Raw genomic sequence first — 19295 nt, forward strand, 5'->3', positions numbered from 1 at the left:
GCTCCACATTCACCACTGTTGGCAACAGAAACCACAGAAACAGACAATGTTCGGAAACAAATGGAAGAAAGGAGTTTTTCCTCCATGCATTACTTAATAAAATTGACAAGTTCTTAGTCCAGACGCGGTGGTACTGAGGCCAAAAATACAAAAGGCATCAGACAAAGCTCACAGAAGTTCACAGCAAGTGGGTCCTTTAGAAGGCTCGAAATCTGATGGCCCAAGATGCAAACTCTGCTTGAAGAAATCCCTAGACCTGCCTGCAGTTGAAGGGATAAGCTGCATTTGTTGTGTTTCTGTTGCACTTCCTGGAACATCCACTGCTTCCTACCCCTACCTGCTTCCTGCAGTGACTAATTGCTGTGGCCTGCACAGAACAAAAAGTCAACCTGAGGTGGGGGAGAGTGGGACCGAGGTACAGCCTGGATGACTGACACGATATCTGTCAAAGAGAGTTGAACAAAGAGAGGGGACTTGAAGCAGTCACTGTGGGCAGCACCACCTGGAGACATCACATCTGACGGGGTAACAAGCAACCGCTGCCTCTCACAAACACATCTGCCAGTTCAGAGAGACTTTTGCTCATCAGACAGAAGTTTGCAACTCAAAATAAATGCTCAGGTGCAAAAGTAAGGTTACAGAAGTAAAATAGGAAGACTATGTTCAGCTTTCTGGAAGTCACATCCAGCTCCGACAGCTTCCGTCTCTCTCTGCAATGGTGACACTTCAACCAGAGCTACGAAGAGCAGTCTTTTACATGATCATCCTGCTCTAGCATAACACAGACTCCTGCAAGGAAAGCTCTTTAGCAGACCACCAGCATGAAGATAACACGGTCATCACCTCCTCAAAGAGGCTGAAAGGCCCCAAGCACCACGCATCAGTGACACCTTCAGCTATGGAACAGTGCAGCCAGCAGGAGCAGGGAGGTGATCATCCCCCTCAACTATACTCTGGTGGGGCTGCACTTTGAGTGCTGTGGTCAGTTTTGGGCCCCTCACTACAAGAAGGACATCGAGGTACTGGAACGTGTCCAGAGAAGGGCTATGAAGCTGGTGAAGGGCCTGGAGCACAAGTCCTGCGAGGAGCGGCTGAGGGAGCTGGGGGCGTTTGGTCTGGAGAAGAGGAGGCTCAGGGCAGACCTCATTGCTCTCTGCAACTGCCTGAAAGGAAGGGGTGGGGAGCTGGGGGTCGGCCTCTGCTCACAGGTAACCAGTGATAGGACTAGAGGGAATGGCCTCAAGTTGTGCCAGGGGAGGTTCAGGTTGGAAATGAGGAGATGTTTCTGTGGTCAGGTTGGGATGGGTGACACGGGGAGGCGGTGGCGTCCCCGTCCCTGGGGGTGCTCAGGGAGAGGCTGGGCGCGGTGCCTGGGGACACGGAGCAGCGGTGACACCGGTGGTCGGAGCAAGCGATCTGGAGACCCCCTCCATGCTCAACGCCCCTGCTGGGCACAGCCCCTCACGCTGTGCGCCTGACGGGTCCCGCACCCCCCCCCGACCCCGACCCCGACCCCGACCCCGCGGTCCCGCCCCTCCCCTTACCGTAGCGCTGCCTCTGCGGAGGGCGCCCCAGCGCCTGCAGCTCGCCCGTTGCCCCCAGCAGCAGCAGCAGCAGGGCAGGGAGCAGCCCCAGCCGCAGGCGGAGCCCCATGGCTCCCCGCCGGGCTCCCCGCCGGGCTCCCCTCGCACCCAGCCCCTCACGGCTCCCTCACGGCCCCCTCAGGCCGCGCCGGGCCCCGCCGCCATCCTGGGCTCGCACCCGGAAGCGCGCCCGCCCGCGCGGAGCATTGTGGGGCGGGCGGCGCCGCCATCTTAGGGAGCAGGGCGGGGAGAGGGGCCGGGAGGCGGGAGCGCGCTCGCTCCCTCACAAATGTCTCGTCCCTCCTGCCTTAGGGCTCCTGGGAGGTAGTGTTAGTGTTTTTTGGTGAACCTGAAGGGCTTTTCTAGTTTTGTGTGCTCCCGAGGGCTGTTTGCGGTGCTCACTACTAGCATGGGTCTGTGGGTTGCATATTTGCAAACAGCAGCTGTGCTAATAAAGGTGCACGAAGGCGGTGTGTGGGTTATGGCTATGCTGTGGTACACCAATTAATGCTGGCCTGGCCTTCTATTTTTAGCTACTGATGATGTACTTGGCAGAAATGAAGAAAAATATCACCTACCCTGCTTCTTGCCACACTGTACATTAATTAACCTGAAATACTTACATAACCATGGCATATAATTACTCATTTTTTCACAAGGACAAGTATACTGCTTAAAACGAGTGTTTGTCTCCTGTTTTTGTTTGTTTGTTTGTTTTTGTCTCCAGTGATGGGAAGACAATAAACAGCTGTTGAAGCCTCCTGGGAGTATGCTTGGAGTTTCCAACAATTTACATCTGCTAATTCCTGAAATCAGGGGTAGCATCTTTTTTGGTAGCTCTCAATGTATATATCCTCCAGAAATTCGTCCAGATGACTCTGCTCCCTGTGAACTTGCAGTACATGTAACATCCTGCAGCAGGGTGCTCCACAGTGTAGTCAATGCAGGAAGAATCACTTTCTTTGCTTTCAACCTGACATTTCGTGCCACTGTTCGGCTGCTATTATATGAACCTTTACAGTTCTAGCATATCGTGTTTGAGATGGTAGGGTTGAAAATGCATACATGGTTCACGTTACGAACATACATTGGATTTAGAAAGTGGCATAACTATTCTCTCTGTTCTCAAAGTATTTCCTAAATATTTCTAACATTTAATACATTGTTGAATACTCCTAGGCACAGAGCTGCCATCGTCCTAAATATACCTATTAAATTTCCAAGATTACGCTCCTGAAGTGCAATGGTCCGCTCAGTCGTAATTACTCATAATATTGAACATTCTTCCCCACTTGCATCACTGAAAGTCACTTTATTGCCAGTCACTGAAGGCCCAGTTCAGTTGCCCATATGTAGGTGTCTAGCTCTACTTCAGGTGACCCAGGGTATCTCACTGAGGCTTCAGAAGGGCGTGGGACTCCATTAGATCCCCTGCAAGAGCCATTAAGATGTCTCCCATGTGCTAGGGCGTGAGTGTGGGTAATTGAGCCCTGGTATTTAAGGTCTTTTTGGAATTCTTCTCAGCCACACCTCTTCTTTTCTTCCATGAACAACATGGTATGAGGAGGATTTGTCTTTTCATTCTTCACCTCCATATTCAAATGAGTTATGTATAAGGACACAGATATGAAGGATTATTGGTGACTTTCTTTCACTGTGAAAAATGACTGTTTACTTAGTCTGTTTCCTATCTTGTAACCACATTCTGCTCCATGCAAGGATTTTCTCTTATTCCATGCTTGCTAAGTCTCCTTAAGAGCCTTAGGTAAAAAAAAAAAAAGAAGTGTTGAAACTTTTAGAAACCTAAGCAAACTGTATCTCTCCCATCTCCCTTATCCAAGCACTTGTTGACATTTTCAGAAAATTCCATACCAAGCTTGAACACAAGATTTCTCTTTACAAAAGCAATGTTGACAAAACCCGTATTGACTTTTCCCTAGAAAAACCCTATGGGTTTTTCCCCTACCTGCTCATGTATGCATTAATTCTAGTTGCTACTAATACCTGTAGTGCAGGTATCAGTTTTTGTATGATGTAACATTTGATACAATCCACTCCTTAGATGCCAAGAAAGTTTTAGGCAAGAAGTTACATCACAGTTAGAATTTCAGTTATTGCATCCTTGAGTTTCTTGGATGAACACTGTCTAGCCTTGCAAGTCTGTTATTGTTCATTTTGTCTACTCTTAATTCAAAAACGTTTTTTAAGTCAACATTTCAGTTTGAAGTGGATTTTTTGAGAAGGCCCATGATGAAGTGTTCAGCAGTAGAGCACAAACACAGGAAGTTCTCTTAGGATTTCCACTATGGCCTTATCATCTCTGAGTGCTGCTTTTATACCCAGCTCAGTGGGTTTCAGAATTTCTAAAAAGTTTCTGGCACTTAGTACACTAAGATAATTGAAATTCCCTCAAATCGTCTTGGAAAGGATTGAGTTTTATACCTTTCATAAGTATTTCCTTCAATACATTACCCACCAACCTTTTTTTTTTTGTTTGTTTGTTTGTTTTTAGTTCGAATTAAAGGTTGTATTTTGTTTAGTCTTGTGTGAAATACTATTTCATATTTGTGCTTATTCCTGTTGCCTCCTTCTGTATTTTTAAATATATAGTACATCCATAGTATTTATCCTTTTCCTCTGCTTATATCTTAATTTTAGTGACTTTCCTAATTTTTGACCTCCACTCAGTACAGAGTTGAGATTTCAGCAAGCTGAAATTCCAGCCTGATTGCAAAATCTCCTTTCCTAAGTAGTGACAACGAAACTAGGGTTCGTCACTGTTAGTGTTTGGTGAAGGTTATAGGTTGGCATTTTCATTTGCTGTTTTATCAGATGCCATTTAATATTGCAGGATCTTTCTGCAACTTTTCAGAGTCAACTTTAGATAGGACTGTTTGGAATAGTTTTATCTGCAAACTGTTTATGCCTATTTTCAGATCATTTATGGAGCACAGTACAGATCCATTTTTTTTATTGATGGTTAGAATTTCTTATCTTTTATTAATTTGTAGCTTGTCTAGGGAAGATACAGAAAACCAGTTAAAAGCTTTCTTTTTCTGTTATCAGTTTGTTTTCCTACTCAATATGTTTCTTTCTTCCATTTATTTCTTATCTCACAAGGACACCCTAACATTACAAGTTGCTTGATTGTAAATATTTTTAGGGTTATGGACTGTCTGCGATTTGTATTTTGATGAAGTCTAGCACAAAGCAGTTGTGTGGATTACATTAAGATATTCAAACACTATAATAATAAAATATAAGTAGTAATTGAGAAAAGTGTAATTGATTTGGCATTATTGTTTATCCCATGTTAATAAGAATCACTTATTTTCTATTGGTAAGGTAGTTTGATTGCATGTCTGGGTGCAATTTATTATTATTTTCATTTATACAAACATCATCTTGCGTCCAGTACAAGAGCAGTCTGGGACCTTTCCCCAATAGGGAATTTGAATTGTTTTTCACGTATTTAAGGTCTAAACAAGGAAATGATAAATAACCAAGGATGCGATCAGAAATGAACAGGAGACAATATTTAATGTGTTTTGGTGCGGAATAGCACAAATGCAGTACACTGACTTACAGAAGACACAAATTTAATATAACATGTCTTTTCCTCTGTTAGCATTACAAGCTAGAGAAGTGCAGAGACAGCTAGCAGGACAGCTGACCCTGTCCAGAAGAAATTTTAGGACTAAGTATTTAGTGAAATTCATTATCCCACTAACTAGGGCGATTCCTAAAATATACAATTGGACAATTTGGTTAGAAAGGAAGCTAGATTTTGCGTCAGGCCCTGGAGGACGATTAAGGATTACCTTTGTTTTTTTGAATGTTTGAATAGTAAATGATGCCCCAAAGGCAAAAGGCCTGATCTTGGTTCTGAGCTAACGAGATAAGCAGAACCCAACCCCACCCATGCGCCAGACCGTGGGCTGCGTAAAGCTGCATCTTTTCCCATGGGAATCACTGGAACCCTGGCTGTGTACAGCTTTTGAATCTAAATTGGGCAAAGTCCTGGGAAGTGTGGTGTCTTATAAGGAGTGTGCTTCCTCTGGGAGGAGGGTGGAATGAGTGATTTCGTAAGTATCCTCTATTACGATTTTCAAGATCTAAAAAAAAAAGTCTTTAAAAGCTCTTGGGAGATTCTGAAAGCAAAATAACCCCCCCCCCCAAAAAAAATAAAAAAAATTAAGCAAACAAATAACAATAACAAAAACAGCAAACTGTCAGTCGTGTTTGTGTGATGCAAAGAGGGCTTTGTGTTTATTTAATACACAGGAAAATTGGACATGATGACAAGAACAGACCCACAAGAGTTAACAGACTCCAGAAGACTGGTATACTCACGTCTTTATGGCCAAGGTTAGGTTATCTCCCCCATGCTGATTGAGATGGTTCTGATAAATGAGATCTGGTCTCCTGTGGCATGCCAATTCTGTACTGCACATGAAAAAAATGTAGGAGTTTCTGTAGAATCCCTCTCTTCTCCTTTTCCTTCTTGGTTCCCCTCTCCTCTTCTACAGTTGTCTCTCAGCAAGTTGTCTGACAGTCTCCTCTCTTTTATCTCCACAGATATTTTTTCCCCATACACCCTTTCATTCCTCCAAAGGCCTGACCCTCCCTTAGTGCTGTGAGGCCTGGTGTCACTGCCTAACCACGCATTACAGCCTTCCGCAGGAGTGACCCAGCACTTCACAGCATTAATAGTCTTTCCCCACCAGTTCCCCTACCTACTCAGCAAGACAGAGACTTGGCTTTAACTCTTGAAATTAACATATTCCATTATTTTCTGACTACGGGGATCTTTTGTGGTCTTCTACGGTCTTCCAAGACTCCACTAATAACTGCAACTTGCCGACCCTACCTGCCGTGCTGCTTGGGAGATCTGCTATTGCTGCAATCTAAAGGAAAACAGAAGGGCCAACATGGGAGCTTTTTTCAAGAGAGAAACAACCTGAATTTGTTCTTCATAATTGTGAGTGTGTGTTCCCCATAATTATAATCACACATAATGCTTTTTTTTCCCCGGAGCATATCGAAGTTAATCTTCCAAGGGAGGGAATGCACTCTTGTGAAATTACTTCCTGTTACAGGCTTTTTAAAACCCACAAAGAAATTGCTTGTCCCTACTGTCTGACACAAAGTGGTCCCCATTTCTTAGATCTGCCAGGAGATGGTGCTGCCATTCTTCCTTCTATTCCCTTCCAGTTCTTAGGAAAGGTGACACACGTACACGTAGAATTACACATATAAATATACTACATACTTCTGCTATCTGACTGATGCACTTTTGCCCTAACAGGGAAGAAAAACACACCAACCTTTTCATATTTTAAAGCTTGCTACTCTCTTTGAGCTGAACATACATATTTTAAGATCCATCACGTATCAATGACAAAGCCATTCAGGACTTTTCCAAAGTTTTCTAATGCTCCGTGTCAGGAGGAGGAAATATAAAACAGTTTTCTGGGTAGTTTCCATGCCTGCCCTTCTCACCTTTACAGACATCTCTGGATGCACCCTGGCGAGGTGGCTCGTGCTTTCACAGGTATCCCAGCCCTGTCCAGAGAACCAGAACTGTAACACTGCTTTAAATTGAAGCACGAGGAATTTGAAATCTTTTCTTAAATCACACAAGGCAATTTAGGCAATTCTCTTAGCATCAGTGTTGGTGTGAACAGCACTTATGGCCCCTCATTCCAGTGTGCATGCCTTGCAAAGTTTGGCCTGGAAAGACCTTGCCGCTTATATCAGAGGGACACATTCTAGTCTGTTTGATCATTCTGACTGTGATAGCTTATTTGTAATTTTTAGTCCACTGTCAGCACAGGACTTACATTTATAAATATGCATAAATACAGCACAGAAACATACTTCCCTTTAAATTCAAAGCATCCATTTTTTAGCTTTGTTATCTTGGTGCCAGATTTTCTTTTCACCAGTGAAGTAGTCTGATAACACTCATAGCTACAAAAGGAAAGAAAAAAGGACAAAACCTCATTTCAAATTCCTAGGCTTTGTTATGTTTTGATTATAAAATTTATCCTAGTGATTTCTCTTTCCCACAAAATAGATGTCATAGACACTGGTAAAAATTAACATCTTTGGCACCGATTCCATGCTTTTCAGATGATATCAGGTATTTTTATTGTTTCTCTTTTCTTTCCTAAGAAAGCAGGCTTCTCTGATTTGAAGTACAATCGAAGGAAAGGGAATCAAAATATTAGGTAAGATAAAACGTACTTCTGGGCAATATATTTTGATATGGCTAATACATCTCTGAGAAATACTGTTAATGTGAGGAGTATTCATGTGGATCTTTTGGAAAGTAATGGAACATGGGCTGGTGTCCAGCTGTACTATTTTGATGTATGAGACACACAGGAAACTGATTGCCAGCATATGCCAGTAACCCGAGTGCAACCTGGCAGCTGAACAACTAACTAAAAAAAAAATTACCAGAAATTTTTACAGATTAAATCTGCTCACTTGAAGATTTGCGAAGATCTACTAGGAATCTACTTTATGCTGACTGCTTTGACCATGTATTTGTGTGTTTGTATCTATGTCTATGGCTCTATATAAATAAGCATGGCTCCTGTACAGGCTTAGTTAGAACTATAAAGGAAGCTTTATACGGGACAAATGAAACTCACTGGGACAAACTCTGGTATCAGTTTACAGTGACTTTAAAAGCAGGCTTATTCTCATAAGTGAGGGTTGCAAGGTAGAACTCTTGTGTTGTTTTTTTTTCCACAAGTTGCATTGGCAATACACAACAGTATAAATAGAGACTTGAATGTTATGCAAAATTAATGTATTGAATGCTGTACAATCTCCATTAACAAGAAACAGAAAAAGAGTGGGCTAGAAAAAGGCATTGCTGGAATGCATTAATGCCATCTAGGTTTTTGGCAAGGACTCAGCTAGAGAGCAATTCGTGGAATACAAGGAACGTAGCGTTAGACTCTGCTTGGTATTCTCATTAGAGCCGTAGTAGACCACACTTGTGAATGTGGCATTGCTGAGAATTGCTCAGCAAGAGACAAATGCCTCAGCTGAGCAAATATGACCATGCATCTTCTTGGGTTCCACGCTGAAAACAGGAGCTCGGAGCCTCTTGCAGAGCCAGGTGCTCTTGAATAAACATTCTGCCCTGTTGAAATGTTGCAGCGATTCTCCTCTTATAAAATGAGAAATTTTGTGTCTGTCTTAAGGCTCCTCTGGGTACCATCTTGAAAGCCTCTGTTGAGGGAGAAGGCCAGGACAAGAGGAGGAAGAAATTCAGATCTCCTGTAACGGCCTAGTAGCAGCAGGACAGCGTGGAATCACCCTAACTTGCACCACTGGCTGAACAAACCTATTTGCACCATAACTGGAGGAACGTAGGCAGCTTTTTGCTGCGCTGGTACAGCCCTTGGTGTCAACATGATATCAGCCTGTTCAGAAGGCTGATCCTCTGTCTATATTTTTGACCCTGTCAACTCACTGTTATCGGAACAACATCAGTATGAAGCATTACTGCTCCAGGTAAGTGACTGCACAGAGCAGAAAATCTGGATCCAACTCCTCACAGTTCTTTCTCAGGCAAAATAGACCTGCTAACTATGTGAGAAAGACCAAGAGGATTTATTTCGAAGTCATTTCTTTGCAGAGGTCACCAAATGCCTCAGGTCTATGAACACTATATGAGCAAGATCCACACATACCATCTATTTCCAAAGAGTAAAGGAAATCTCTGAGCAGCCTGCGTCAGGGACCCCAGTTCACCACTGCAAAATGGGACAGCACGTGTCTGACTCGCAGGTGACCTTCTGATGTCAGGCTCGGGGGCAGCAGCTGCCTCTCTTTGTCTAACAGCCGGGGTTCAGATTACCCAGCTGGGCCATCCTCCAACACGAAGGAGATGATGCAGGAGCCACACTTGAACTGCTTAAGACCTACATGTTGTTCAAGAGTCATCTGCCCATTGACTGAGCTTCCAGTCATTGCATTTATGCCTTTGTATTTATATGCCTTTGATCTCTCATGTTTGTGGTGCCTCATTTCTATCTCCATGCAGGCCTTTCAATTCCACATGCTGAAAATGTGACTCATATAATTGCCCCTCCCCAGTGCTGCCTGATTGCACTCCTTTATGATTTGCTTGCCAGCTAGATCTGTTGCAGGACACACAGCAGGAAGATAAAGCAAAGTACGCTTCCAAGGGATACTCCTGTCTCGGAAGAGTGCTGCTGGAAGGCATGTTCCCTGGCTACACCCGCGCAGGCTGTCATCGTTCTCCCAGCCTACCTGTACATTTGGAGGTTTGGTTAAAAGTATACACTTTGTAGTGGTTGTAAAAAATCTTGACATCTGCCCTCTGCAAATACACTGCTGAGCTACCTCATTCCTTGAGCTGCAACTTCGAGTGTGATGGTAGCACAGCTTTGCCATCATAAGGAGCAGTTTGGTGATTTCTCCGTTCACAAGTGTCCAGCTAGGTCGGTAGCCTCCAAAGAGTTTGGAACATTATAGTCAGCTCTCAGAATTTATTATACTCTGTTATTAAGATCCTACCTGAAAATTTTGTTGAAAACACATTTTTGTATGATGTTGCAGAGCCAACGGTAGTGGCTTATGGGCCGTAGTAAGGAAACAACTGGCCAAAATACTTCTTTAACTGTAACTAACTCAAGGTACCTTTACAGAAATGAGGAGACCTTCCACTGGGTCATTACCTTTCTGTATGTGACTCAGTTTTCCAGTGGTAGAGTGTGGATATTGATACACTTTAAGGATATCCATGTAAGTGCTATGTATTCAGAGTTATTGTGCATCTGTTGAGGTAAAGCACCAGCTTAAAAGAACTGGGAAATAATCTGAAAATGAGCACAGCACTAGCTGCATTTTAAGTGATTATTTTAGGGGCAATGGAATTTTCTTTATGAAAACAGTAACACTTAGAGCTTCTGTTTCTCACCTGTGACTGCATATTATTAATGGTGAAGAAGTGGTAGGCAGGAAGAAGCTTTTAAGGTCCCTTAAGTTTTGTGCATGCGCACAAAATCTACTGCCAATCTAGGACAGAAGTCATACTTGGTTATCACTCGTTAATGTTTTTGATCTCAAAAGAATATTGCTTTATACTTAGCCAGGGATGTTAATAGGGCTGTTTGTAAATGGAAGTATTTTGCACTTGAGGGAAAAAATAATAAAGGTAATGTTTGAGTACGTCTGTTCTGAGCAAATGCCTGTTAGTTAAGGTAGTAGGTAAACAGCTCTGTAATCAAAGGAATCAAGCTCTTTTGAAGTTGCTGAAGAAACATGTGACAAACATCATAAAGAATGCAGTCCGTATCTCCAAGACACACATAGTAGACCTGATTCTGATCTTATGCTACTTGTATGCCTGTCTTCAGGTGTACAAGGCTTCATTTACTCTGCTATCAGAAATCTGCAGTGGGTAACTCTTCTTGCTTTCTCTGGGACACAGAAAAGTTGACTCCATGGGACCAGGGCAAAGGAGGACTCTGAGACAGGCCAAGAAGGCAGCCATGAAAAATGTGGAGGTCAACAAGGTAACCAAGAAAAATCACATCTAAGAAAAAAGATCAGACTCTGTAATGCTGTCAGAGCTTTTGATCTTGCAGTTGTCCCCTTGATAACCTTGTCTGCTCTGCCTTCTCTTTTCCCTTTGAGCTTCAGAAAAACTATTCCAGTTTCACCAGTTAAATGGTACCAAGGATGGTTTGTCCTTGGGTGTATCTGTAACTAAACTGCACTGAACTTTTAGGTACAATGTTTTATTTCCCTGTCTTTGGAGTATGGATTATTAGCATCTGAGTAATAGCAATCGAAAGCGTAATTCCCCAAGTCTCACTCTTCAACATGCAATAATAGTTCACCAAGAATGAAAACATTACCACTGACTATACATACATACTTGTACTCAACAGTTTATTGTAACAAGGAATCTAAAATAAAATAAGATTGTCTAAAAATAAAAGCAGTTAAGATCTTGAGAGAAAAACGGCTGAATTACTGTTCATAAGTATAGTGAAATAATTATAGTGCTAAGTTTTAACACAGGAGGAGTCCAATGTACCAGTGGATTAGTAAGAACAACTATGTTAATGTTTTCAATACTATGCAGAGTATCAATACTATTTAGCATAAATTGCTATTTAGCATAAATTGTGTTTCAAAGACAAAGCCCTGAGCAAGTTGTAACTTTGAAGTTGAGCCTGCTTTGAGAGGAGAGTTGAACCAGCTCATTTTCAGAGTTCCCTTCCAGCCTCAGTGGTTTTACAATTCTAAAGCATTAGTAAAGCAAGGCTGCTTTTATTAAAATAGTTGCAGTATTAGTCGCTAACACAATTGTCTACCTGATGGTAAGAATAGTATCAGTGTGGTGGTAAGATATAAAAAGTTATAATCCATAAAGTATAAAAACATAAGCCAGTTTATAAATGCATGTGCAATTTGTACAATGTAGAGTAAAATAGTTTAGTATGCAGAGACATTTTTGTAAGATCTTTAAATGTACATTACTCATCTTGCTCCTATTAATGCAAAGATTTTGCATGCATAATAGAAAGTAAACCTTTACAGTTTTTTTTTTTTTCTATTGTATGAGTTTAGCAAACTTTTACATTTTTTTTTTTTTCTCTGCAAACCTCTAGCATTTCCTATAATGACTTAAACAACGTTCATATGAGATATTTGAAAAGTTAAATTTAACTAAAGAACGGGTATCTAACTGGTTATTCATATGTTGCACTACAAGAACATACAGCAAAAAGGAGTTTCTCTCTGTTTAAGGACTTTTACTCATATTTCTGTTTTTCCAGACAACATGACCTGTAATTACTGTGCCAAATGTGTTTTCAAATGACCTAACACGCCATAGTCAAAGTAATGTATATCGTGCAAGATTTGAACTTTAACAACATTTTTTCTGTCTCCAGTTGAGAACAGAAATATGAGTTATGAAAAGGCTTGAGTGGCTCAGAGGACTGAAAACTTACAGCTGATGATGTGTGGTTACTGGCGTGGGTTCAGCCTAGGTCCTTAGTAACCAGAAGTTGTTACCATCTGATTATAACCAATTTCCAAAATGAAATGAGTCAGTCTTCTACAAACAGGCATGGTCACAGCTCATAAATAATACACAAAAAAAATATGATGTATATAACACACATAATATATGATGTATACGAATTATCACATACCTATTTCAGTATACACACACGAGCAGTATATATCCCACCCTTTTACTTCCTACAAACGTGCTGCATTTTTAAGTTACAGCTTTAAGGTGGGGATTCGAAATACTCTTGGCTTCCCTCTTAAAATTAATAGGAATCTCACCCTAGATTATTTCATTTTAGTCAGCTAAACTCTTAGTGAACTAATTTTTAGTGGATAATTGTTTTATTAATCCACTCTTCTCCCATTTCCTTGATTACAGGCAATATTACCAGGACATTTCGTTCTGAAGCACTACAAAAATGTCCTCCCACACAATAAAGCACGAGAAAACTGAAGACAAAGTTTGTCTATTGATGCTTAAACTTATTAAACCTCAACCCAAGTGCAAAGGTAGGAAGAAATTTTGATCATGCAGAACAAGCAAGTACTGAAGTAAGACGTTTGCTTGTTCTGCCTCTGTTCTAAGGTGCCCTTTGGATCGATGGTTCTGCTTGGGATACCAAGGTTCCCTACTTGTTGAAGATCATTTTTTTCTTTTAGATAGACAGACCTTTTCTTTCTGTGTGATTTTTTGTATGACTTTTGAATCTTGGGAGCTTTCATTACTGGACAGTTTTACTCCCCGAGTGATATTTATTACACAGCCTTCAGGAATGTGACTCTGGTATCACTTTGTTTAAACCAACATAAAAATTACAAGACCAAATCCAGAATCCAATGCAAATCAGACAAATAAACCTAAGTCAAACAAATAGGGATGTTCAGAAAGTCAGTCGTGCACAGGCTTTTGTTAGTTATACAGCCAGCACTGCATTAGTCCAACACAATCTGCATTACCACGGGGAGGGATAGCCCTCATCTCTCCTCCCACGGGCTCCTCTTGTTCCAGAGCCAGCCTGCGTGGGGGTCAGCACACGGCTGGGAAGCGATACTGAAAGCTGTCCATTTTCATAATCAGTTTGGCATTCAGGCTGCCTAATGCCAGCCCGAGGGAGGCACTAGGGACGAGCACAGCTGAGAAGGCAGGAGGTTTCAGAGGCAATATGGTTTGTGTTGGATTAAATCGACCACAGAACTATGGCCTCAGAGGGATACACGTGGTGCAGTAGCAGGTTATCAGCACAGGAAGCACAGTGAGAGAGAACAGGTTGCCAATGGAGCTCTCTATCAAGGCAATATCCATTTAACGAAACAGCCCTCACACAGTACTGGCAGCAAGTATAAATCAGCATAGCTTTTGGGTTGCTCTGATTTCTAAGGCTCAGCCCGATACATTTCATCACACAACACTGCTTAAAAGCTAAGCCCAGGATCCGAACAAGGATATTTGAAATAGGAAAGCAAGTAAACAAATTGCTAATAGCAAATAGAAGTTTTGGGAGTGGGTGGACACACGTGGATATGAAAGCCGAGTGACAAGGAAGAACAACAAAGGAAAAACATGCCAAACTGCATTTACTAGTTACTTCTGTCTCGATGTTGAGGGAGTTTCCCTGAACAGCATCAATCTCTATTCCATTTGGAAAAGGCAAGCATGGAAAAACTTCACAAGTCAAGGGAGAAACAAGTGGCAGCAGGCAGGAAAAATGCTGTTAAAATGTAGGATTTTGAGTTTTTGGTCATTTCTTCCACAAAGGGCCCCCTGTAGTAACAGGCATTCCTCATTTTTACAGTTAAACTTCCTTCATTATCAGATCACTTTTGTTATTAACCAGTAAGATTTTATAATCCATGTGTATTTATTTCTATTTCTGAAGAGCTTAAAGATTGTTTTTTCTTTGTCTGTGTTTCAGAAATTGGGGTAGATCTGCACAGGAACATGTTTTATGGAGAGGAATGCAGGGCATGGGAAACAATTGACATTCCTGTATCGCATCCTTGTCTCTGACTGCACTAGTGACAGTGTGAAGAAAGCTCTTCCTCTGCCCACACGAGGAGAAGAGAGCTGACTGCCTTCTCCTAGGAACACAGAGCTGGTAACCGAGTCTAATCTTTTACATCCCAAGTAAGCCTGTGGTAGACATCTACTCCAAAAAGCTTCACAGAACAGCTACTCCTTATACCCGGGCTACAATATGTTTTCAATATCCTATAACACATCTTACCAACAGAAAAAAACCTAAATGCACAACCATTAAAAGTAAAATCACTAGAAGTGAGGAAAGATTAGGCACTGTGATGACCCTGGGTTTCTACAATAGTAGAAATATATGGAATGTTCCAGCAAGGAGCACTCTACCCCACGTTGCAGAGGAGGAAATAAAATTTATGTCAGTTTTTACAAAAGTGATCTGAGGGTAAAAACTCCTGGATCTCAGCTGCCTGGACAGCATCCATCTAGTATTTGCAGATCAGAGTTGTGAGGAATCTCAAGGGCAAATACAGACTTTCAGATTATGTAGTTGCTTTGTACAGTTTTCTATCAAAACAATGTTAACCCTCTTCTCGTCATGTAGAAGAAAGTCTAAAGTGCATTCTTGCAATTGGTTCTTATCTTAGTGCTAAATGCAGGATTCTCTGGGCTTTTTTTTTTGTAGGTACAATATGAATAATGCTAACAGAGAATGATACAGATGGGATACATTAGGTGGGAATAAAGTTTCAGATACAAACTCTGAAGTATGAGGCTATGGCAATAACATATTACAAAGACTTTTCAGATGATACTGTTGTGCATTATCTAGACACTTATTCCAAAATTCTTCATATGCCAGATAGGATCTGACACAGGCTACCTGGTGGAGAGAGAGCAGTCAGCTGGCAAGAAGCACCAAGTGATGGGAAAGGAAAATCTGACAAATCACCAGGGAAGATGTTACTTGCCAAAATTAAAAAAAATCCTTTGGTTTATGACCATGAGATCACAGGTGATTTACGGACAGTAGCAAAAAGCAGTCAGCACCATTTTAACTAGCTATGCAGGGAGTGATTTCACAGCTTGGTGCGAGTTGGCACCACTTACCTTGTCATTTGGATACAAGACACTGTGGTGTACAAGTAGTCAGTGCACTGCTACTCTTTCAAGATCTTGTTATAAATTGTTTAGGATATCATTCATGCAGGTAGATCTAAGGTAGATTATTCCTGCAACTGCTTCTTTAAGTTAGCCTTTCTCAGATCTTGCTTATATTCATCTCTCGGCTGCATCAGGCAGATGTCTCGTGCATCTGAGACAGCAGTTCCCAATTCCAGGCAGAGCAGATGGCCAGTCAGTTTTAAAGGTTGTATCTAAAAGACCAACATAAACATAGAAGACTTTAAGGTGTTCATGTAGCTCCACGTGCAAGGTGGTCGCATCAAACACGGCAGGCTGCTTGTCACACAGGGAGGTAAGTTTGCCATATTTTTACCCTCACTGTCAGTCATGTGCCTGCATGACTAGCTGCAGAATCAGAGACAGCTCTAATGGAAAAGAGAAATTAGGTCATCTGGTCCATCCTCACTGCCAGGGCATGACTGTTCCCTACAGCGTATCGCTTCCCACACAGCTATCTTTCCAACTGTCTTCTGTAAGATGGAAATGTAATTCTGAGTCCCATTTGACTGCGACTGCCAGAGCTGACTTCTATTTGGACGAAAATGCTTAATGAGATCTGGAGACTCAGAGCTAACAATTTTAAATACATGGAAAGGAAAAAGGGAGCACACCCCAAATCTCAGAATATACCAGCAAGATTCTCATCTAGTAAAAAAAAAAAAATAAAAAAAATTGAGATAAAAATTGTGCAATATTTGGGATAATCGGGGACGCTGTTTTCACTCAGACAGGAAATAGTTTATAACTCAATTCTACAAATTAAACAATGGGTTTCCTGCTGAAGAATCAAACAACTAGTTCAGTAAGTAGTTTAGGAAGTAGCCAGCACTCGTGGTGCTCCGGGCAGACTCCCATCAGGAGACTCAGCACTTGCAGCAGCTGACTGTAGGTAGATATTCAAGGTTGCCTTGATGAATTACTCCAAGTGCTCGAATCCCCACTGTTCAGCAGAACATAGCGTGGAAGCACTCGCTGTACAAAGCAGGATTGGTTTACCGAGAAAAAAAATGAATAAAAAAAATGGACAAACAGCGATAGTGACATTTCCTTACATGCAAGGAAGTGGCCAACTGCTTCCCTTTCAGCAGCTTTAGCATTAGTAACTTCCATGCTCCCTGCAAATGGGAATAACTCATCCTTCAGTCCCTTGGCTCTGTTACCACAGTAATCAAATATCTCCAGTGGTTTGAGTTGGTAAGTAGCAGTCCAGATGTTTCCTGACAGACTGATCTCCTTTCCCTGTTTGCTCTGTTTTCAGCAGTGTAGCTTGGCCTGAGGATCCACTTCCTTAAATTAGGCAGGGTTTCTCTGAATTCTGCTCAGCTTTGCTATAGCTTTCGCCACCAAATTCTCAGCCTGCTCTACTTTCACGTTCATCTCCATTGGTTCCTGTAGTGAGATTTTGATATCATTGCCCTTCACTGGAGAATTGTGTGTGCCCTGCACCCTTGCAACATTTTCACTGGAGAGGGCTCAAGAACATTCAAGGGACTTCAGCAGAAGCCCAGCAGCTCAGGAACAAGCACTTCATGGCAAAACGAGCAGTTTCTTCTCCAGAACGTCTCTGGAAAGATGATAACCACTGCAAACTCAAACAGAAGTGCATTTTTATGTCCCACCAGAAGACCTAGTAGAAAACCTGTACGCTTTCTTGGCAAAACACAGGTTTTTCCCCTTCTCCATCAAAAAGGGTGCTTTCTTCTTTCTGTCTCAGACTTCAGGAACTAAACAGATTACTCTCTGCAGTTACCTTAATAAGCGAGCAAATTAATCTGCAGAGCTTTCCCTTTCGTCTCCAGAAAATTAGACTCAGGACTACAAAAAATGACAAGGTTATTTAATCTTTTCTATAAACCCACAAGTCACTGTCAAGCTCTTACCATGCCACTTATCTTTTAAAGTCTACGAGCGTACATTGCAGTTAATTCTTTCAGTAAAATAATGATTGACCTTGTTTTAATTTAAATGGGTTTTAGCCCATGTTTTTACATGGGATAGTTATTATTCAGCTAGTAACAAAATGTGAAAAGAAGTCAGTGACAGAAGCAGGTTTATCATTTCAGGTGTGGTTTCCTTGTGACACACATAAGCAGCCAGAAAAGTCTGTGTAATACTGTCCGCAGCATGGCTGTGAAGCTTTGCCATAATAAAAATGATTAGATCCACTGTGCAATGACAATTTTAATCAGTTTTCTTGAAGTAACAGGTTTTTGGACTCCACTTGGCGAGGAGAAATGTGATTATCAGAGGAACGCACTAAATTACAGTGCTGTTGGGGGCGTAACAATTCCATACCACCAGAGAGAAACAAAGCCCCATTCTGGTATTGCAAACCCACCGAACAGTCATCTCGCCCATTATTCTCCCTGTTCCACTGCTTAATTCAAGTGATTTATTAATTAGCAACGAGGCCTGCCTCGTTGTTTCTACAAGTGAAATTCCGAGTCAAGGAACGAAGTACAAACCTTCTGGATGCTGATATCCATCTCAGATATGTATCTGCCTGGGGGAAAAAAACGCATTCTATGTTACATTTCAAGGGACTGAGCATCTTTAAAAACTGAAGTCTCTTTGACAAGGATAAGCCACCCTTTCTCTTCTGGTTCTAATTGGGGAAAAAAAAAAAGGTATTTGCAGTTGACCCATCAATCAAAGCAGACAGCCAAGCAACATGGTGTGCCAGTGATTAATAACCATCTCCTATGGAGTCACAAGTAAGCCACCTTTATAAAGAGCACCAATTTGAAGAAAGAAAATGCCTATTATATCTGAAGGTCAATGCACATATCAGTAAAGAGCATTCTGTTAGGCAGCTGAGAGTTTAAAGATTCCTCCTTCTGCAGCTGGTTTCCTTCTAAAATACAGGTTTTGTGCACACACAGCACAAAACACCCTCCCCGCCTATGAAATAATCATTGACAAAATGCCAATCTAACCACTGCAGACCATCTATAACCAGGATGCCTGCCTCAAATCAGCAAAACTTAGAGCAAAACGATGCGCGGCATTGAGATCTGCCTCTGAAAACCAATTCCTGGTTTGGATACATGGAAGCTCTGCAATTCCTGCCCGGCACAAAAGGTGCCTGAAGAGTAAGCTTTGTATTTGAATTTCTAGCTCTCGGCAGAGTGAGGGTCTGCAACAAGCTTCCAGTCATCGAGGAAGAAGAGAGCCTAAATATAAGGCTTCATAAACACGCTGTGTGGTGCCTGCGAGGGGCCTGAGTGGGATGTGATGATCTAGGAGGTCGCCTCCATCTTATTTTAAGCCATGGCAAACTTTGTCCCACTTTGAAGCAAAGTTGTTGAATTGGCTAGGCTGGCACACTTAACGCTTCCTTCTCCACAGGACCACCTATAGTATTGCTATAAATTAGTATTTTGTTACGTATCAAAGCTGCTGTTTTTGAACCACATTGCACAGCTCCACCAGAGATGACTGCGCATTCAGCACGGACCAGCATATAAAAGCAGTTT

The 19295-nt window shown here is 41.8% G+C and overlaps 1 protein-coding gene and 1 long non-coding RNA gene across 5 annotated transcripts in view; one reads left to right on the forward strand and one right to left on the reverse strand.

Moving 5' to 3' along the window:
• Positions 1–19295, reverse strand: part of ADAM17 (ADAM metallopeptidase domain 17) — a 235919-nt gene that overhangs the window by 26609 nt on the left and 190015 nt on the right. The window contains exon 2 of the mRNA XM_084513394.1: positions 1545–1679. Coding sequence (XP_084369520.1) covers positions 1545–1653 — 109 coding nt within the window. The 5' untranslated portion in view covers positions 1654–1679. The remainder of the gene's footprint in view (positions 1–1544; positions 1680–19295) is intronic.
• LOC311433815 lies at positions 1672–17823 on the forward strand. Of its 4 annotated transcripts, none has more exons than XR_014690967.1 (5): positions 1672–6564; positions 7761–7816; positions 8807–11149; positions 13042–13172; positions 14576–17823. It is a non-coding gene; the product is annotated as an uncharacterized lncRNA (long non-coding RNA). The 4 variants fall into 4 exon arrangements; XR_014690968.1 differs by having other exon boundaries at positions 8807–9119; positions 9244–11149; positions 13042–17823; XR_014690969.1 differs by having other exon boundaries at positions 1672–1907; positions 2311–6564; positions 13042–17823.

The sequence above is a fragment of the Aythya ferina genome (genome assembly GCF_964211825.1).
Source record: "Aythya ferina genome assembly, chromosome: 3".
NCBI classification, from domain to species: Eukaryota; Metazoa; Chordata; class Aves; order Anseriformes; family Anatidae; genus Aythya; species Aythya ferina.